Raw genomic sequence first — 22862 nt, 5'->3', positions numbered from 1 at the left:
TCTTCTCCAGATAGGTTTACTTATGTAACCATGTAAAAGGGGGTTGTTCCTTCCTGAGTAGTCATTACAAATTATTCCCTTTCTGCAAATTTTAATTGCTCTTTCCAGCATCTCATAAAAATTACAAGTGCAGGATTAGATAGACTTGACTGACTTTAGGTTAGACTGCTATTTCCTGGTTGTTAAAAGTAAACCAGGGCTTCCCTGGTGGCGCAGTGGTTGAGAGTCCGCCTGCCGATGCAGGGGACACGGGTTCGTGCCCCGGTCCGGGAAGATCCCACATGCCGCGGAGCGTCTGGGCCCGTGAGCCATGGCCGCTGAGCCTGCGCATCTGGAGCCTGTGCTCCGCAGCGAGAGAGGCCACAACAGTGAGAGGTCCCCGTACCGCAAAAAAAAAAAAACCCCAGAAAAACAAAACAAAACAAAACAAACAAACAAAAAAAAGTAAACCAGATGACAAGGGAGTACAGTGTCTAGTCTGCAATACCTTCTTTAATCATATTAATAAATGGCTTAACGTGCTACTGATTAAGTAACAGAAGTTTCATTTTTAATAAATATCACATTCAATAAAAGGTTAGATTGGGCCTTTTATCGTAACTGAATAGCTAAGGTCACTGGTTCGATATTTCATAAATGATAAACTCTTTCACTATCGTAAAAACACTGGTATCATTTCAAAATAGGTGATATCATTAAAAACGATGCCTAAAGTTACGTACTTATTTCTAAAATTCATTATAAAATTAAGAGATGTATTGTGCTTTAAGTGTGAAAAGTTTCATCATCTCTATCATCTGGTTATAATTTCAATGGAAAGTAAATCTATTATAAATTCAACCTTTATGTATCATAAGATTCATAGTGAAAAGGTCCCTAGAGACCTGTAGAGTTTAGTGGTCTGTTAAAGCTGTTGGATTAGATGCTATACAATACAAAAGTACAATAAAGCACAAAAAAGAAATTCAACGCAAACATTTTAAAAAATAAAAATATCTGTATATACAGATGTTGTCTATGTAGAAAATCATGAAGAATCTACAAAAAAAACGTACTAAGTGATTTTAGCAAGGTCATGGGATACAGGATCAACAGGCAAACATCAATTTATTTCTATATACTAAAAACTGAAACTTAAAACGACAATACCATTTAAAGTATCATTAACAAACATGAACTACTTAGGGATAAATTTAACAACTGCAAGACCCATACACTGAAAACTACAATGCACTGCTGAAAGAAATTAAAGAAGACCAAAAATAACGGACAGATAAGCTGCCTTCATGCATCAGCAGACTCAGTATTATTCAGATGTCAGATTGCCCCAAAGCAACCTACAGATTCAATGCAATCCAGTGAAAATCCTAGGTTTTTTTGGGTAGAAACTGACAAGCTAATTCTAAAATTTATATGGAAAAATGATATGGAGCAAAAATAAATTTTACTTTCTTAGTTATTTTACTAACCAAAATAACTTCGAAGAACTGGAGGACTCACATTACCGGACTTTAAGATTTATCATATGGGGGCCTCCCTGGTGGTGCAGTGGTTAAGAATTTGCCTGCCAATGCAAGGGACAGGGGTTTGAGCCCTGGTCCAGGAAGATCCCACATGCTGCAGAGCAACTAAGCCCGTGCACCACAACTACTGAGCCTGTGCTCTAGAGCCCACAAGCCACAACTACTGAGCCCGGGTGCCACAAGTACTGAAGCCCACATGCGAAGAGCCCGTGCTCCTCAACAAAGAGAAGCCACTACAATGAGAAGCCCATGCACTGCAACGAAGACTAGCTCCTGCTCGCTGCAACTAGAGAAAGCCTGAGTGCAGCAACAAAGACCCAACGCAGCCAAAATAAATAAATAAATTTTAAAAAGGTTATAAGACACAAAGAAAGACATTACATATTAATAAAAGGTTCATACAGCAAGAAGATAGAATAACTATAAACTTATATACCTAATGACAGACCATCAAATACATAAAGCAAAAATTGACAGAACTGAAGGGGGAGAAATAGTTTCACAGTAATAGGTGGAGACTTCAACATCCTATGAATAACCAGACAAAAGATAAGTAAGGCAATAGAGGACTTGAACAACACAATGAACCAACTAGATCTAACAGACACATACAGAATATTCTACACAACAACAGAAACACATTCTTCTCAAGTGTACATGGGACATTTTCCAGGACTGACCATTTGGTAGGCCACAATTTAAGTCTCAATAGAATTTAAAAGATAGATATCATACAAAGGGGCTTCCCTGGTGGCGCAGTGGTTAAGAATTCGCCTGCCAATGCAGGGGACACAGGTTCGAGCCCTGGTCCGGGAAGATCCCACATGCCACGGAGCAACTAAGCCTGTGTGCCACAACTACTGAGCCTCCGCTCTAGAGCCCGTGTGCCACAACTACTGAAGCCCGCATGCCTAGAGCCCGTGCTCCACAACAAGAGAAGCCAGTGCAATGAGAAGCCCGCGCACCGCAACGAAGAGTAGCCCCCGCTTACCGCAACTAGAGAAAGCCTGCGTGCAGCAACGAAGACCCAACACAGCCAAAAATAAATAAATAAAATAAATAAATTTATTTTAAAAAAAAGATATCATACAAAGTATCCTCTCCAACCACAAAGGGATGAGATTAGAAATCAATTACATAAGGAAAACTGGAAAAGACACAAATTTGTGACAAACAATACACTCTTAAACGACCAATAGATCAAAGAAAAAAAATCACAAGGGAAATTACAAAATACTTAGAGATGAATGAAAACGAAACACAACATACCAAAACTTATGGGATGCAGTGCTAAGGGAGAAATTTATAGCTTTAAACGTTTACATTAAAAAACGGGAAATCTCAATTCCCTGGCAGTCCAGTGGTTAGGACTCTACACTCTCACTGCCAAGGGCTCGGTTTCAACCCCTGGTCGGGGAACTAAAATCCCACAAGCTGCGTGGCATGGAAAAAGGAGATAACAAATCAACAACTAACTTTCCAACTTTTTTTTTTTTTTTTTTGCCGCGTTGGGTCTTTATTGCTGCGTGCGGGCTTTCGCTAGTTGTGGCGAGTGGAGGCTACTCTTCATTGTGGTGGCTTCTCTTGTTGCGAAGCATGGGCTCTAGGTGCACGGGCTTCAGTAGTTGTGGCACGTGGGCTCAGCAGTTGTGGCTCGCAGGCTCTAGAGCGCAGGCTCAGTAGCTGTGGTGCACGGGCTTAGCTGCTCTGTGGCATGTGGGATCTTTCTGGACCAGGGCTTGAACCCGTATCCCCTGAACTGGCAGGTGGATTCTTAACCACTGCACCACCAGGGAAGTCCCTAACTTTACAACTTTTAAGAAACTAGAAAAGAACGAAATAATGTCATTTGCAGCGACATGGATGGACCTAGAGATTGTCATACCGAGTGAAGTAAGTCAAACAGAGAAAGACAAATATATTTTGCTTATATGTGGAATCTAAAAAAAATGGTACAAATGAACCTATTTACAAAACAGAAATAGAGCCACGGATGTAGAGAACAAAATTATGGTTACCAAGAGGCAAAGGGGTGAGGGGGAGGGATAAATTGGGAGATTGGGATTGACATATACACACTACTATATATAAAATAGATAGCCAACAAGAACCTACTGTATATCACAGGGAACTCTTCAATATTCTGTAATGAGTTATATGAGAATAGAATCTACAAAAGTGTGGATATATGTAAATGTATGACTGATTCACTTTGCTGTACAGCAGAAACTAATCCAACATTGTAAATCAACTATAATAAAAATTAATTTAAAAATAAATAGAAGAAAAAAAAAGAAACTAGAAAAAGAAGAAAAACTAAACTCGAAGCTGGCAGGAGAAGGAAATCATAAACATTAGAGCAGAGATAAACAGAGAACAGATAAACAATAGAAGGAATTAGTGAAAAAAAAGTTGACTCTTCAAAAAGACAACACAATCGACAAACCTTTGGCTAGACTAACTAAGGAAAAAAAAGAAAGAAGACTCAAATTACTAAAATCAGAAATGAGGGCTTCCCTGGTGGCACAGTGGTTGAGAGTCTGCCTGCCAATGCAGGGGACATGGGTTCGTGCCCTGGTCCAGGAAGATCCCACATGCCGTGGAGCGGCTGCGCCCGTGAGCCATGGCCGCTGAGCCTGCGCATCCAGAGCCTGTGCTCCGCAACGGGAGAGGCCACAACAGTGAGAGGCCCGTGTACCGAAAAAAAAAAAAAAAAAAAAAAAGAAATGAAAGTGGAGATATTACTACTGATTCTACAGAAATAGAAAAATTGGAAAACTTAGATGAAATGGACAAATTACTAGAAATACAAAATCTACCAAGACTGAATCATGATCTAATAGGAAATCTGAATAGACCTATAACTAGTAAAGAGATTGAATTAGTAATCAAAAACCTCTTGACAAAGAAATGCCCTGGACCTGATGGATTCACTGGTGAATTCTTCCAGACATTTAAAGAAGAACTAATATCAATCCTCAAACTTCTCCAAAATATTGAAGAGGGAACATTTCCAAACTCATCCTATGAGACCACTATTACCCTGATGCCAAAGCCAGACAAAGACACCACACAAAAAAGAAAACTATAGACCAATATCCCTTATGAACATGGATGCAAAAATCCTCAACAAAATATCAGCAGAGTTCAGAAGCATATTAAAAGGATACACATTACGACCAAGCGGGATTTATTCTTGGAATGCAACGATAGTTCCATGTATGAAAATTGATCAATATACCATGTTCATAGAAACCGTGATCATCTCAACTGTTGCAGAAAAAGCACTGACAAAGTTCAACACACTTTCATCATAAAAACACTCAGCAAACTAGCAACAGAAGGAGACTAAAAGAAACTAAAAGCCATAAAGAGCTCTTACAACTGAAGAAGACAAATTCAAAGCAAACATCATACTCAGTGGTGAAAGACTGAAAGCTTCTCCTCTAAGATCAGGAACAAGGCAAGAATGTCTGTTCTCACCACTTCTATTCAACATAGCACTGGAAGTCCTAGCCAGAGCAATTAGGTAAAAAAAGAAATAAAAGGTATCCAAACTGGAAAAGAAATAAAATTATCTCTGTTTGCAGATGATACTATCTTATACGTAGAAAACTCTATAAAAATTCCACACATACACAAAACCTTGTTAGGACTAACAAATGAGTTCAGCAAAGTTGCAAGATACAAAGTCAACACACAAAAATTAGCTGCATTTCTATACACGAACAATAAACAATCTGAAAAGGAAATGAAGAAAACAGTTCCATTTCCAATAGCATCAAAAACAAAGAAACAAAAAACTTAAGAATTAACTTAAACTTAAAAGACTAACATAAAGAAATTAAGATGACAAAAATAAACAGAAAGATACTTTATATCAATGGATTGGAAGATTTAATATTATTAAAATGTCACTACTATGCAAAGCAACTAACAGAATCAATTCAATCCCTATTAAAATCCCAATGACATTTTTCACAGAAATAGAAAAGTCCCTTCTAAAATTCACATGGAATCTCAAGGGATCCCAAAAGCCAAAACAATCTTGAAAAAGGACAAAGATGGGGGACTCACACTTCTGTATTTTAAAATTTACAACAAAGCTACAGTAATCAAAACAGATTGATATCGGCATACAGACATATAGACCAATGGAATAGAATAGAGAGCCCAGAATTAAACCCTCACACAAACTGTCAAATTATTTTTGACAAGCATGCCAAGACTATTCAATAGGGAAGGGATAGTCTTTTCAACAAATGGTACTGGGATAACTGAATATCCCCATGAAAAGAATGAAGACCCTTACCTAACACCATATACAAAAAATAATGCGACTGATTTTTGTGTGTTGACTTTGTATCCTGCAACTTTTGCTGAATCCGTTTATTAGTTTATCCACCCAAAATGGATCAAAGACCTAAACATAAGAGCTAAAACTATAAAACTCTTAGAAGAAAATATAGAGCAAAAGCTTCATGACATTGGATTTGGCAATGATTTCTTGGATACAACACCAAAGGCACATACAACAAAAGAAAAAATGGACAAATTGGACTTCACCAAAATCAAGAACTTTTATGAATCAAAGGATACCATCAAGAAAGTGAAAAAACAACCTACAGAATGGGAGAAGATATTTGCAAATAGTATATCTGACAGGAGATTAATATCTAGAATATATAAAGAATTCCTAAAACTCAACAAAAACAATCTGATTCAAATATGGCAAAGGACTTAAACAGACATTCATATATCAAACAACATATACGAATGGCCAAAAGCACATGGAAAGATGCTCCATATCACTAACCATTAGGAAAATACAAGTCAAAGCCACAGTGAGATACCACTCCACACCCATTAGGCTGGCTACTATAAACAAAACAACAAGCAAGTGTTGGCAAAGATGTGGAGAAACGGGAACTCATGAGCATTGTTGGTAGGAATGTAAAATGGTAGAGCTTTTATGGGAAATAGTATGGCAGTTCCTCAAAAAAAATTAAAAACAGATTTACCATACAATCCAGCAATTCCACTTCTGGGTAAATACCCAAAAGAATTGAAAGCAGGGTTTTGAACAGATATTTGTACACTCATATTCAGAGCAGCATTATTCACAACAGCTAAAATGTGGAAGCAGCCCGAGTACCCATCAACAGATGAATGGATAAGCAAAATATGGTATATAAATACAATTGAATATTATTCAGCCTTAAAAAGGCAGGGAATTCTGACATGTGCTGCAACATGGATGAACCTTGAGAACATTATATTAAGTGAAATAAGCCAGTCATAAAAAGAGAAATACCGTATAATTTTACTTACTGTTTAACAGGTATATACTGTTTAACAGGTATAGAGTTTGGGTTTTACAAAATGAAACGAGTTCAGGAGATATAAATGGTGGTGGCAGAGGCACAACAATATGTAAGCAGCATTTAATATCACTGAACGGTATACTTTAAAATGGCTAAGATGGCAAATTTTATGTTATATGTATCTTACAAGTTAAAAATTTGAAAAAACCAAAAACCCAACAAAACCTGAGAATGGAAAAAAAGATACAAATGTGAAAGCTAAAACCGTAAAGCTTCTAAAAGACAACACAGGAGATAATCTTTGTAACTTCGAGTTAAAGATTTCCTATATAGGATAATAAAAGAAAAATATTTGTAAAATATCTGTCTCATAGATTTGTATTTGGAATATACAATGAGCTCTCACAACTGAACAAGATAAACAACCTGATAAGATAACGACTAAAAGATGTAAACAGAAACGTCAACAAAAGATGATACAGGAATGGTGAACAAGTACACGAAAAGACATTCAACATTGTTAGTCATTAGGGAAATGCAAATTAAAAACACTTAACAACCACTAGAATGACTAAAATGAAAAAGACTGAGAATATTAAGTGTGGGTGAGGATGTGGAGCAAAAATAATCTTCATTTTCAAAAATATGAAGAGCAACTTTGTCGTAAGCATAGATTATAAAAACGGCATCAGGGGCTTCTCTGGTGGCGCAGTGGTTCAGAGTCCGCCTGCCGATGTAGGGGACACGGGTTCGTGCCCCGGTCCGGGAGGATCCCACATGCCGCAGGGCGGCTGGGCCCGTGAGCCATGGCCGCTGAGCCTGCGCATCCGGAGCCTGTGCTCCGCAATGGGAGAGGCCACAACAGTGAGAGGCCCGCGTACCGGAAAAAAAAAAAAAAGGCATCAATTCCTCTGGTTAAACAGGTTAAAGAAATGAGTCAAATGCTAGTTTTTTCCTAGTTGAATTACCTTAAAAATATTTTTTTATTATTAGAAAAAAATATATATTCATCATAGATAAAGTTGAAAATACAGGTAAGAAAAATATATTTTAAAATAAAATTGGGGGCTTCCCTGGTGGCGCAGTGGTTGGGAGTCCGCCTGCCGCTGCAGGGGACACGAGTTCGTAGCCCTGGTCCGGGAGGATCCCACATGCCGCGGAGCAGCTGGGCCCGTGAGCCATGGCCGCTGAGCCGGCGCGTCCGGAGCCTGTTGCTCGGCAACAGGAGAGGCCGCGATAGTGAGAGGCCCGCGCACCGCGATGAAGAGTGGCCCCCGCTTGCCGCAACTAGAGAAAGCCCTTGCACAGAAACGAAGACCCAATACAGCCAAAAATAAATAAAAAATAAAAATAAAGGAATTCCCTTAAAAAAATTAAAAAAAAAATAAAATTGGGGCTTTCCTGGTGGCACAGTGGTTGAGAGTCCGCCTGCCGATGCAGGGCACACGGGTTTGTGCCCTGGTCTGGGAAGATCCCACATGCCGCGGAGCGGCTGGGCCTGTGAGCCATGGCCACTGAGCCTGCGCGTCTGGAGCCTGTGCTCCGCAACGGGAGAGGCCACAACAGTGAGAGGCCAGTGTACCGCAAAAAAAAAAAAAAAAAAAAAGTATTTCTTCTACAATATAATTGTATAACTTGTTTTTTCAGTTAAAGGTCTTGTGGAGTTTGGTTTTTCGGGTATTATTGGTCATTAAGTGTTTTCTACACCATTTTAAATGCCGTTATTACAGTTTATATAACAATCTTCTATTAATAACTTTCATTTGTTTTAAAAAGGCTGCAGTGGACATCCCTATAGCTAAAACTTTGTGTGTATGCATGATTATCTTTTTGAAAATAAGTTTCTAAAATTGTTGGGTATAAGGGTATAAGACTTCCATTTTAGTCTTCTGAACTGATCTCCAGAAAGTATTTACCATTTAATTATTTTAAATTTAAAAATTTAATTTTATCCAAGGACTACATAAACAGTTTATAAATAAAACTACTAGACTTATAACCCCAAACAGCATTCACTCCTACTCCTCAGACGCAAGCACTTTTAAATCTTTTAGCATTTTTCTCATTTTATTTCTAAATATACTCATAGCCTTAATTTTAAAATTTTAGACTTAAGAGAATTTAGTTCTTTTCCACTTCCTTGTGCTTATCTTTCCCCTCCTTTCTATGTAATTATCACAACTTTTGTTCAAATCAATGCACAGTTTTTCTTTTTAATTAGTTTAGTTTTAATTATGACTGTAAATATAGTTCAAAGCTGAATCAAACAGTATACTATGATTACATTTCTTTTCTTGGACTACTTTTTATTTTTCCTGGAGTTAACAATTGCCTCATCTTTTTCATTTGCTTTAGCTTTCTATGGCTCTGTTATGATTCTTCTCCAACTCTTCACAGTATACTTCTTATAGTAAAGACTTCTAATATTCCTCTCAATATCAAACAGCACATCACTTTTTTTTTTTTCCCTCTAAGAGGCACTCCTCCAAGAGCTCTCTGCCCTGTTCTTGTTGTTGGGCTTGCTAAACAAACTTCATCTTAGGATTTCCTGTCACCATCTTCCTGGGTATCTTTCCTGGGTTGGTATCTCTTTTCTGTGTCCTATGCCTTTCTCTTTCTTGGTTTTCTTCTTCATTTTGATGGAGCTCAATCCCCAGTAGTTTCCTTTACAGATATTCTCAAAAGAAGGAGGAGCTCTCAGAAATTAAAAATTAGATAACAGAAGTAAAAGATTGGTTGGGAGGAAAATTTTTTAGGCTTTGTATATCTCAAAATGTTCTTATAATCTGCCTTTATACTTAATGAATAGCTGGCTGGGTATAGAATTCTAGCTTGGAAATAACTTTCCCTCAGGATTTTTATTACATTGCTCCACTGTCTTCTAGTTTACAGTACTACTGGTGAGATACCTAATGTCTTTCCAATTCCAGCCCTTTGTTTGTGACCTGTCTGGAAACTTTTAGGACTCTCTCTTTAATCTATGATTTCCTTTAGTATGGGGGTCCTTTCCTCCCCCATCCACTATGCTAGTTATCTGAATGGCCCTTTTTAACCTATAGTCTCCTATCTTTTGAGAAATATTCTCGTATTAATTGTTTCATAATGTCTTCCCCTCATTTTACTTTACTTCATGGCTAAGAACTGATCTTCTAGTTTTTAAGTTTTACTTTTGTGCATATTTCCTCATCTTTATCTTCCAACCCTTCCACAGAATTTCTGTTATCTTATTTTTAATTTCCAAGAGCTCCTCCTCTTTTTATACAGTATTGCTCTTTGATATATCACCTTGTTCTTATTTCTTACATGTAGTATCTTATCTATCTGAAGATGATCTAGCTTCCAAACTCCCTGCATTGTCTGCTTCCTTCTAGTTTCTCCTTGCTGTCTGCATGACATCAGAGTTTCACGTTGGAGCCTTCCCTCAAACATCTGACATTCTTTGGCAATTGACTTACACTTCATAGTAAGATACTAAGAAGCTATTTGGAAGCTCTGTATGTGTGAACAGGTCTTGTCATCTGATGAGCTTCTCTGTGAAATGCCTGGGAGGGAACCTAGAAGTTTCACTTGGCAGTCTTTTCTTTCTGATGGGCTAGTTCCTTCAGGGGAGAGACTAGAGAATAAAGGAAGAAAAGCCAGAAGTCTCGCCATGCAAACACTAACGCACCCCCCTGCCTTTGTTAGCGTGCCACTCTCACCCTTTACTGTCTATGTCCAGGCTCCAGAGTCCCTCTGGCTCAACTTCTCCAGAGGAGAATCCTCCTGCCTCCTGGCTGGGTTGGCTAACAGATTTTCATCTTATCAGAGCTCAATACTATCATTAAAAAGAAAAAAAAAAAACTTTGTCAGTCTGGTAGAGAAAAAACAAAACAAAACAAACAAAAAAAGCCTTGTTTTAACTTGCATTTGTTTTTTTACTAGTGAGGGTGACATTTTTTCCATACACTTATTTGCATTTTATTTTTTTAGATTTTTTTTTCTGATGTGGACCATTTTTAAAGTCTTTATTGAATTTGTTACAATATTGCTCCTCCTTTGGTTTCTTTGGCCACGAGGCATGTGGGATCTTAGCTCCCTGACCAGGGATCAAACCCTCACCCCCTGTATTGGAAGGCGAAGTCTTAACCACTGGACCACCAGGGAAGTCCCTTATTTGCATTTTAGATTCTTCTATTTGTTTCCTTTGTATTGTTTCCTATTAGGGTATTAATCTTTTCCTTTTTGATTCCAAGAGTTCCTTATATATATTAAAAATATGAATTTTTATCAAATATATTAGATTCCTTCTGAGTCTTTTAACTGGGTTTATAATTGTTTTTAGGCTTTATTTTCCTTTAATAAACACAGATATTTCTCATTTTTACAAAATCAAACCTATCAATCCTCTCTGATTTCTGCTCTGGTATCATGCTTAGAAAAGTCTCCTGACGACAATTTCATTGTATTTGCTTCCCTTAGATAATTAGGCAATGGAAGACACTGCTACATTTTCACTTATTTAATTTCTAGTTGATGGAGACCATCTCTGCAATCAATGTGCACATATTCAGAGTATACAGCCACTCTGCTTTTATTTTCTACCTTCGTTTAGCAAAGTAAGCTACAGCATGTGAGGAACATCAGTATGTCTGAACCATGACTGTATCCGTCAGGATGGGCTGGGTCAATGGTTCGTAAGTGTGGTGTGGGGCCCCCTGGGAGTCCCTGAGACCCTTTCGGGGGTCCACAGGTCAAAACTACTTTCATAATAATACTAAGATTTTATTTGCCTTTTTCTCATTCTCTCATGAGAGTATAGTGGGATTTTCTTGAGGCTACATGATGTATATCATTGTTCTGATGGTTAATGAATTGTGTACTTGTATACTTTCCTGTTTTCTAGAAATTTCTAAGGTGGTAACCTTATGGTATAAACACGTGAGTTTTCAGAGATTAACTCAACTGATTTTAAGTTCTTTTGCTGCACACTTACTATCTTTCGTTATATCTGCTATGCTATCTGTGTATCTGTAACCTCATTGTTGTGGAATACATACTTATTTTGAAATCCTTAAGTCTTCCTTATGCCTGTACTGAAATACAAGAAGTAAGTACACTCTGTGTCTTATTATTAAATATTGATAGTTATAACCCACATAAACAAAAGCTCTTTGGGAACCTCAATAATTTAAGAATGTAAAGAGGCCCTGACAGCAAAAAGTTTGAGAACTGCTGGGTTGGTGATACCGTGGTAACAAACCATCCAAAAATTCCAAAGGTTTACTTCTCCCTCACATTACATGTCCATCTCAGGTCAGCTAGTTCTCTGCTTGGAAATGTCCTCAGGTCCCAGGTGGACAAAACAGACACCTTTTGGAACCCTGCCAGTCATGGAGGCAGAGGGAAGAGCATGAGACTGTCCGGCTGGCCTGGCCTTGAAGTACCTCAGCCTGAGCAGGACACACATCACTTCCACTTACACCACTGGTTAGAAAGGGTCATGTGATCCCACCCAACCGCTAGGGGACTAGGAAGTGCAGCCCCCTCGCTAGTTAAGAGCCAATAATGTTTGGTGTAGAGCACATCTAACTACTACAATGATATTTATTTATTTATTTATTTAAAATTTATTTATTTGGCTGTGCCGGGGTCTTAGTTGTGGCATGTGGAATCTTTAGTTGTGGCATGCGGAATCTTTAGTTGTGGCATGCGGGATCTAGTTCCCTGAACAGGGATCGAACCTGGGCCCCCTGCATTGGGAGCACAGAGTCTTAGCCACTGGACCACCAGGAAAGTCCCTACAATGATATTTAATTCAATATTTTGAAGACCTAATAAGAGTATGCAAATAACAGCTAAATTATAACATACCTTCACTTTAAGGAAAGTAAAGCCACAGGCTTTTTATTGCTGAAGCCTATAAGTTTCAAGTTCAAACTTCCAGGCTGTATCTATATATTAGTGCATCTCAGCAACAAAGTCTCAACAAACTATATTCTACTGGATTTTGGGGGGTTTGCCTAATTACCACAATTGAAGAGTCATGACTGTCCATATGTTCCACGACAATCTGACTGAAATAAACTGCATTAGCTAATAAAAGGCTGTAATTTTTTATGATACTTGGTGCTCATACGATTTAAAGGAAAAAGCAGATTTCAGAGTTAATTAACACCAAGACAGCATGGGTACTTTGTGCTGAGCAAGAGCTGCTTCATGAAGAGAAAGGGTGTCACAGATTACTTGGTGTCACTGAGTAGATACTGATTATACTAAGAGACCAGTTTTTGTAAAGGTTCCTGCTACACAGTCTGAAGCTTCAGACAATAAAGCTGCTCTCATACACAGCCCTACCCTCTTCTGATGCCATCTTCCCTGCTCAACACAGTCTTCTATCCTTTTCATTTACGTGTGGAAAAATCTTTGGAGGATGTGGAAATAAGTTCCTGCACGTGGGGTTCATGCACAAACATAACAGACCCCCACAACGTGTGTGGACTCACCCTCAACGTCAAGTATGATGCAGACTGTACTAAACCATTCTGCCTGGCTCATCTTTGTAAGGTGCTTCACAAATAGAACAGGATTTCAACGGAAACTAACCTGTGCCAATTGTAAAAATTCAGCTCCATTTAACTGACAAAAGGAAAAAGAACTGTACAAAAATAAATCTAATCCATCTGAAGCTACTTACTTTTACAAATATTATTGGTGCTAGTACAAAACATGATAAACAAGTAAGCTTTTCTCACTGCAAAAAAGAAACATAAGAGGAAGATAATCAACATCTGCCAGATGAGAAAGGACAAGGGAAAGGCGTTCTTTCCTCTTCTCACGTGGTATTCAGCCTGGAACTTAGTCTGCACGGGCCTTGGCCTACGCTGGGGCCCGAGCATAAAGGCATGCGTCTGAATTTGCTCTCATCTTCTGGTACCTGACTTTAAACAATTTTCATAAGTGACAATTTAGATTTACCAAACTGATAGTTGATAAACTCCTTTCAGTAAATTCCTCTAGAATGATTTATTGCCAAAAGTGCAATGTGTTCCTCAATACAGGTATTCCACAAAGTAAAATGCACCCGGACCAGGTGAGTACGGTGTTAGCAAATATTCATCATTTCAAGCCAGAATGTCAACCCTACTCTAAGTACCACAGGAGGTACAAAAGAAATATGTCATCCCAGCCCTCAAGGAGATTATAAACTAGAGGGAGGTGTGTGTGTGTGTTCCCTAAAACCCCAGACACATGGATTTAACTAAACAATATATAACAAAAATGCTAATATTAATGATAAAGACATAAGTTCAGGGCTGTCAGAATGCAGAGAAAACTTCGTGGAGGCAGTGGGGTCTGAATGGGAATGCAAAAGGTGGATTCAATTTGCTTTGGTACCAACAACAGGCTGAGGCATTTCAGGGGAAGAGAATGCCCTGAGGAACCAGGAGAGACAGAACACTGACAAACTGGCCAGAGTAGAGGCGCAGAAGAAGGCAGGAAGTAGGTAACAAATCAATGTGGACATCCACCCACCTGCTCATTCATGCAGCAAACATCTGGTAAGTACCTGTCATGTGCCCACACTGTTAGGGACCTGCTGGTGAACCAGACAACTGTGGTCCCTGACCACATGGAGCTTGCTTTGCAGTGGAAGAAAGCAGAACATCACCACAAAGGAGGCAGAAAATAGAGAAAACATCTAATTTGCAAGGAGCTTTAAAAAGGGAGCCAAGAGTTTGACCCTTCCTTACCCAATAAACAATAGGAAGCCAAAAGGTTTCTGGCTAGAGAAAGGTGATCAGTGCCGTGCGTTAATATCAACTTGTACGGCTTGACTAAAGCTGACAGAAGGCAAACCAGAGAGACCTGAAGAAAACTACAGCAGAAATGTAAGGCTGAGGTTATGAGGGCTGGTTGGCTGGCTGGCAGCCTAGAAGTTGAAACAGAAATGAAGGGGTCAAAGTCGGCTGGAGTCGAGGGGGTTCATGGACTGAGTGGCTTACAGGACAGTCGAGAAGGGGCTCAATACTATGCGGAGAAGAAAAGCCAAAGCGCATCCGGGGTTTTGACTGGGATGCATGGGTCAGGAGAACCTGGGAGGCAGACAGGCTTGAGAGGCAGGTAAATCTAACACGTAAGCAATAATGGGCAGAAGGCAGAGACGCGGGGCCCAAGCAGAGCACTTTAAACCAGCCGAGCTGGCGAGGACTGAACCTGGGGAAATTCTAAGGAAGACAGGAAATGAGCAACTGGCAACGTGAGAAAGGAGGGCAAGGAGAGCATCGCAAAAGCTGAAGGGGATTTCGAGGCTGTCAGTGGTGTCACAAACGCATCTGTACAGACTTAAAGCTAATAAAGTACTTTCACCAATATTTCCTCATTTAACACTTGAAGACTCATAAAATGTCTTGAGATTGGTATTAGAACCCCCATTTTACAGATAAAAACAGTGAAGATCAAAAAGGTTAACTAAATGACTTGTCTGAGATGGAGAAGTTTATCTGATTATGTACCCCTGACCCAAAAGCTGGCTAGAAATTATAACCTGTGTGGCCTGGCTCAAACCGATCTTCGGTTCGTGAACATTTACGTAAGAGAGTGAAAGGCAAACTACAGAGAGGGGACAGATATTTATACTAATCTATCAGACAAAGGACTCACCCAAATTCTATAAAGAACTCCTACAAATCAGTAAGAGCATTCCTTATTAACTTTTATGCTCATGATACTAATAAAAATATACTGGCATTTACTTTACATAATAATATGCCCATTACTGTGCTAAGCACTTACGTGCATTCTCGCTTAATTCTCCCAACAGCCCGATGACAGTAAAATTACTGTCTGGATTTTATGAATGAAGAAAGAGTCTCAGAGAGGTTAAGTAACTTGCCCCGTATCAGGGGCTAGAGAGTCAAACTTGGACTTGACTTCAAAGGCTTTACTCTTTAAGCCACTGACCTCTTCCGAAGCTCCACCTCCATCTTTGGCCTTTTTACGCCATCATCAACACACTCATGGGTGCCCAAAATGCCAGGTACTGGGCTAAGTGATCTCAGCTGTCCTTCCCTAAAACCCGCCTGTGTTAAGTATAGAGGTCAGATGCACACACTATATTTCTCATGATTTTGAAGGTTGGCCTTCTACCACCACTTTAGGACTCTTCATTTTGAAAAGGTGGGCTTAAGAGAGAAACAATCAAATCGTGAATATGTCAGAAAAGCTAAACAGGAGATTGATCGAACAATTCCAAGTTTCTACAGCTAGGAATAACCTTAGAACACTTCAGTTCTACTTAACATAGAAGGAAAAAAACTTACAAAATTTATAGAACGCATTATCCCCAAGATGGCATTATAAGTTCAAGAAAGGACTAGGTGGGACTTCCCTGGTGGTCCAGTGGTTAGGACTCTGCGCTCCCAGTGCAGGGGGCCTGGGTTCAATCCCTGGTCAGGGTGCTGGATCCTGCAGGCCGCAACTAAAGATACCGCGTGCCACAGCTAAGACCAGGCGCAGCCAAATAAATAAATAAATACCAAAAAAAAAAAAAAAAAAAAAAGGACTAGGCAATCGGTAAGGACAGAACTCTATAAATACTAAAAAAGAAAAAACGCAGGGCCCACATCACCTTTAAGGTTTGCGGGGCCGATGGGGAGTCCCATCCTCCAGGCACACCCCTTGCTGACAACAACACACGAGAACAAACGGGCCAAAGGAGCAGAAATTCTGATTCCTGATTAGAGGTCATTCCAAGGGCTTAGAAAAGACTTTCCTACCATTGTACAACTTTTTCATTTCTCTTCCTAGTCATGTCTATGTTTATTTGGGGCCTTTGAGACAGGACAGTAAATAAAAAGGCCAGCATCTGAGTGACATGAACTCAAGTTCCTTTCTGGGTCAAAAATGATGGTTCGGATCCTCTCTTTACATCCAGAGTTTGGCTTATTTTTTCCTTCTCGTCCGTCTGCATCTGTTACATCCTGCCCACTCGTGCAGGATTCTTGTGGTTTGATGTCTGTTGGCATTTTACTGCTGAAGAATGTTCTGGCTCCAGCAAACCCAGGAGGGAACACTGTGCACTCACTGCAAGCAGAAGTGGTTCCAAATGTCCAAGAGCCAAGCAGGATGCAGCCATCAGGCCACGAGTTTCTCCAAGGGAGTGCGATCTGTATAACCCATGGGCCACGATGGTGGCAATAAAGCAGCAATATTCCCAATGGCCTTTTTGTTTGTTTGTTTTTGGTGCCCCCTTTTAAACATTTATGCTATTTTATTTTTTCATCTCTGTTAGCTGTCTTAAATCCTCTCTTGAACAAAGTAGGGTATAAATAAAACACATAAGTAAAATTAAAATGAAAGTTTAATAGAAGTGAACACTAAAATTCCACAGCCAAGCAAAACGTGCGGCTTGCGTATCCCATATTCTCTTCTCCAGGGTTTTATTACTGAACTCACAGCAAATATAAAAGCTTTCAATTGAATTCTCTTTAAGAAAGAAAGAAAAAAGAAGGAGAAAGAGGTATTTTGGTAGATAATGCAGAACTGGAGTATTAAAATTTCAAGATGCAATTGTTTGAAACGTCCAAAGCAGAAAGGTAATAACTAGCTTACGGTTTACTGAAGAAAACAATTTGAAAATTCAACCTCCTGGTGTTTGCTAATCCCATTATGAGATGACACTGGAACTAGCGGGACACCATGACGGCCCCCTCCCCACCCACAGGGAGACCCCCAGAAGCCTCTCTGAGCTCCACCCAGGAACCCTCCTGACCGCCAGTGCTGTCTTGCTGTCGCTGGAGCAGAACCTCTGCCTCTGCCAGGTCCTCCCCTCTCTGCCTGGCCTCTTCAAAGCTGATAGCTCACAACAAGTTTATCTGTGGGTCCCACTCTGCCTCTACTCCAGACACTGTCTTTCTGGATCATCCCTTGGCTCTGCACTCCACTCCCATGCTTAACCCCAGCTTCCGGGAACCACCGCGCCCGCCACCCAAGTCACACTCATGACCCTGCAGGAAGAGTTCAGAGGGAAGATCGTCTTTTGAAGAGAATAAACTCAGAATTTTGAACAGAAAGAACGAAGAAAGCTTTGGGAATTCATAACCTAATTCATAAATTCTGGCACTATGTTTTTTTATTATTACAGTAGCAGATTTAGCCAGGATGAGGCATACCAAAGCCTTCCATGTACATGTATGTCTTTTTAAAATTAGCGAAACCTCATGTTTATCAAAATCCAAGAAGTAGCAACAATAAATATTATTAACCGAATACCTGCTTTCGCCAGGTACTCTATACATACCCTCATGCTCCACTATCCAACATCTTGGCTCAGAGTGAGTACGTAATACATTTTCACCTGTTACCTACATTTCAACATCCAGGGAAACAGGGAGCAAAAAGGTTCAGCTCCTAGCCTAGAGGCACAAACCTCCCAGGGGTAAAACTGGGCTTTGAACACGGGCCTTCTGGCTGCAGAGCCCCACAGTGAGCCTCCTCCGTGACTTCGCTACAGGTCAGCACAGGAGACTCTGAGGCTGAATGACGTGCTCAAGCTCACCTGGGTGGCAGGGCGGCCTGAGGTCCTGCTCCTAAGGCATGCTCGCTGACAGGACGAGGCAGGTTTTGGGACAACCAAGGCTCACACTACTTGCCCAGCACCTCGTCTTAAGCAGGGTCACTGTTGTGAACATCCAACCTAATGCAGCAGATGGGAAACTCATTGAAGGAATGACCTTCTTAGACCCACCTTTACATCCCTCATTAAGACTAAATTACCTGCCCATAAGGTTAGATAGCAACGAAAGAACAAACACACAGCACCTCACTGCCTTAGGCACCTAAGTGTGCACCTGGCTTAGCCAACGCTTTTACATTCAGTTCCTGCGGATGGCCCCGCCATCCTGGTTGGGGGGCTGGGTGACTGTCCCCCAGGTCAATCCTGGCTGTGACCAGCAGACCTTCCTCTAGTGCTCTAGCCTGTTCCTCCCATCTGCAGTCCAAACTTGAAGTTTTAGCCCCACTGTGTGACTGTAACCTACAGCCAGAGAAACCCAGGCAACCAAAAACTGTGGAAAGAACAACAGACCCTATACCAGGGAAGGAATGAAAATGCATTTTTTATTTAGGTTTTGATTTTACGCTTCTAGTTTCACAGCTGTCATGGAAGGATAAAGATCCCAGAACACTGACCTCCATATGTGGACTACAAGAAAATACATTTTTACTTAAGTTCATTTTTTATTTAACGACTGTTTTATTTCAAAAGTGTTTAAAAGCTGAAAAGGAGATTGGCTCCTTTAAGGCTCAATCCACTGGGACCGGAGATCTTAAAACAGGTTATAAACATTGCAGACATGCATAAAAATGAAACTCTTTCAACTACAACAATGGTTAAGTAGGAATTAAACTCAAGTATTTAGGAATAAATCAGGTTTAAAATGTGTCAATCATAATGTCTACAAAGAGCATAGAGATCAAGAAAATTTCACTCTTACTCTTCAGGAATCCTTTCTCCAAATAAATTTTGGCAAATCACCTCAGAAATCTCAGATCAGTTAGACTTCAGGCCCCTGATGATGCATCTGACTACCTAAACCAGAGACGCCAATCTGGTTTCAATGTGCCCAGTTAATGATAAACTATTCCTTCCCCTCAATGTGTGGCAGGCAGACAACGGCTCCATTCCGCAAACAGGAAATCCAGAACGCTAGAGAAAGGGAGTTTTGTTTTTTTTTTTTTCTCTTTTAAGAGAAAGGGAATTATTAAAGGTCATGGAACTCCTGTCTAGCTGCCTGCTTCACTCCCTGGGATACAATTTAAGGGGATATTTTAAAGTTTGAAACATGGGCATGGGAGATTCTTAACCTGATTTTTTTTTTTTTTTTTTTTGCAGTATGCGGGCCTCTCACTGTTGTGGCCTCTCCCGTTGCGGAGCACAGGCTCCGGATGCACAGGCTCAGCGGCCATGGCTCACGGGTCCAGCCGCTTCGCGGCATGTGGGATCCTCCCGGACCGGGGCACGAACCCGTGTCCCCTGCATCGGCAGGCAGACTCTCAACCACTGCGCCACCAGGGAAGCCCTTAACCTGATTTTTGACATTTCTATATCACTCCATTGTTATTATCATGTATTATGCCTGTAAATCTGAACCTTTTAAACAGAGTTCCCTGGTTTTGTGTCAGCTTGCTTCCATCTGAGACTCCTGGTGGAAAGTCTCTGAACTTTCTAACACGAGAGTTCTGAAGGTGCTCTGGAGCGCTGGTGGGAAGAGGACCTCGCCTCCTAGTTACGCTTCAGTGTCATCAAGCCGCAGACCCGAATGCGAACACATCAACAGGGGTTATTACCTCCTTTTGACCACACAGGTAAAAATAAAGATTACTTCTATTTTTTCTCTCATTCTTCAGCTAAATCATGGTATTTCAACTTCAGGCTGATTTCTAATTTCACAAAAAATCCTAGTAAATATCAAGTCCAGAGATCACCTTCAGAGCTTCTCTTCTAATGGAACCCTGAGAGAGAAAATCTCCACACCAGAGGGGATGGTGTTTTACACTGTTTGTTGACAACGGCAACACAAGATGATAAGCAAGAGGACATGTTTCATAGGGATTTCACCTACAGTCATAAATGTGGCGGTGCCTTCACTCATCCCGAGAAGTAAACATTTTTTTTTTTTTAAAGAAATATTTCTTTGGCTTCCACCCATCAGTCCAATAACAATGACGGGTCCTAACACTCTGGTAGTTTTATACCTGACAAATGTTTACCTAGGACTCTAGCCAAGCCTATTATTTTATATCATTTGCAGCGGCCTAAGACTCAGTAAGCCTGGTAAACAGGTAAATAAATGGCGGCTGCTCAATTACTGATAACCAGACTAACTATAAATGCGTGGAAAAAAAGGCTGGTTTCAGAAAAGCCGGTTTTATTTACCGCTTTGCTTCTAAGAACTGGAGAAAAAGAATAGCCCAGGGAATTCCCTGGCAGTCCAGTGGTTGGGACTCTGTGCTTCCACTGCAGGGGGCACGAGTTTGATCCCTGGTATGGGAACTAAGATCCCAGAAGCCGCAAAGCAAGGCCAAACAAAACAAAACAAAACACAAAACAAAAAGAATAACTAGCCCAATAGCTCCATTCAAAGGGGAAAAAATGAAGGCCAAAGGTTACCGTTGATTAGTTACAAGAATCTCCAGGTGGCCCTATGGCAGCCTAACAAGATCTGCAATTCCCCAAAATATTTCTTTGGGCGTTTCCATAGTAAGTAGTGACTAACACACTTAAGGGATTCTTATGAGGGGTGCCCAAGGAGTCCGGCAGCTCTGTAGTCTGAGGACTGGTAAGCTAGGGTGACAGTACAGCACAGAGATCAAGAACTGGGATTCCAGATTCAGACTGCCCAGGGCTGAATCCAGACTCTTGATTTCTAGTGGTGTGGCTTTGGGCAAGTTACTTAATCCCTCTATGCTTCATTGCCTCGGTTTTAAATCAAGAATTATCTGAATGCCTACTTTAAGGTCTGATATGAGAATTAAGTGCAAAAACATAAAGTGTCCATTCAGCACCCTGCCCCTGCACAAAGTAAGCCCTCACAAAACGTTAGCTATTATTAACATCACGCAGACCTACTGACAACACAGACTTGACCAGCCCTAGTCTAGTCAACACAAGCTTGACTAGACCAGACTTGGCTACTTCGGATCACTGGAAAATCTAAGCCCAAATTAGAGGTTCTCTGGTAGGGCTGGGAAGACCCAACCCAGCAGTTTAGAAAGAAATAATCCACCTCGTGACCTGACCTTGGAAGCCTCCCTGACCTTCACGCTGACCTCAAATGTAGAATCAACAAGAAAGGAAAGTTACTGGGCCCCTACTAAGTGCCAGACACAGTGTGAGACTCTCTCGTCTTATCTTTCATCCGGTGAGGAAACGGGCGCACATGTCGAGGACGTGCTTGGGGCATCACTTGTTTCCTAGCTTATTCCTAACCTGGGCCTCCGAAATGAGGCTATTTGTCCGGGAGACTCTTCCTTGAATTTCTGGACAGCTGCACAAAAGGAGGACACAAGACACCTGCCTCTGAGCCTGGACTCATTTCAGAGGCGGGATGTCCCCATGGAAGACGCAGGGACCGGACAGAGTCCTGGGGAGGTTCCCGGGTAGCCTTGACCTTGGTGCCTAAGACTCGGTTTCCCACCCTGCGGGCTGGGGGCGATGACACAGCCCCTGGGCGGGTGTGTGAGCCGAGCGTGGCACCGGGTCCCGGAGGACTTGGACCCCCACTCCACCTCCACCTCGGGGGCCCTGTTCCCTCCTGGGGGCGCGGGGGCCTCTGGCCTTGCCCTGACACAGCGCACGCGGCGCACCGACCGCGGAGAGTTGGGGCAGAGGCCGGCCAGGACATCCCCGGCGCAAGGGTCGGGGCGGTGGGGACAGTCCGGCCGGCCGGCGATCGCGCACGTCAGCCGGGGTCACGCGGCCTCCCCGCCAGGCTCCGGCCCCGAGGCGGGAACGGGGCGGTCGCCGCCAGTTCGGTCCCCCCTGAGCGACCCCGGCCTAGCCTCAGCCCCGACAGCGGCCCATCGCAGGCCTCACCTCCCTGCGCACGTTCAGCAACGAGTAATAGTCTTCATTGTCCAGCTCCTCCTCGCTCAAGGCCGTCGCCATCTTCGCAACCTTTCACCCCGCCAAACCGGCAAGGCCGTGCTCAAGAGGGACGGCCGTTCGCGGTCCAGACGGCGTGGGCCCGTGAGGTCGCTCCACAGCGGCCCCTGGCGGCCCGGAGTCGCGCCGCCGCCGCCCAGCCCTGAAGAAGCGCGCCTGCGCCCTGCTCCCCCGCGCGGCCGGGGGCGGGACGCGGCGCTTCCGGCCCTTCCACGTGCTGCGCGCGGACCTAAAGCCCAGCCAGGGCGCCCAGGGACTGTGCCCGGGCTGGAGAGGACGACTTTGCGGTCACACCCGGGGGTCGTCACTGTCTGGGCACTGGGGAGATAGGCCCCTGCTACACCCCCTGTATCCCCCGCCGGTCACCAGGGC

The 22862-nt window shown here is 41.8% G+C and overlaps 1 protein-coding gene across 1 annotated transcript in view; it reads right to left on the bottom strand.

Annotated features, from left to right (window-relative positions):
- DNAJC11 (DnaJ heat shock protein family (Hsp40) member C11) overlaps positions 1-22556 on the bottom strand; it is a 72050-nt gene extending 49494 nt beyond the window's left edge. The window contains exon 1 of the mRNA XM_060141567.1: positions 22422-22556. Within this exon, the coding sequence (XP_059997550.1) occupies positions 22422-22493 (72 nt within the window). The 5' untranslated portion in view covers positions 22494-22556. The remainder of the gene's footprint in view (positions 1-22421) is intronic.
- Between the last annotated feature and the right edge of the window lie 306 nt (positions 22557-22862).

Source organism: Lagenorhynchus albirostris, chromosome 2 (assembly GCF_949774975.1).
Source record: "Lagenorhynchus albirostris chromosome 2, mLagAlb1.1, whole genome shotgun sequence".
Lineage (NCBI taxonomy): Eukaryota > Metazoa > Chordata > Mammalia > Artiodactyla > Delphinidae > Lagenorhynchus > Lagenorhynchus albirostris.
This window is presented reverse-complemented; position numbering and strand designations above follow the sequence as displayed.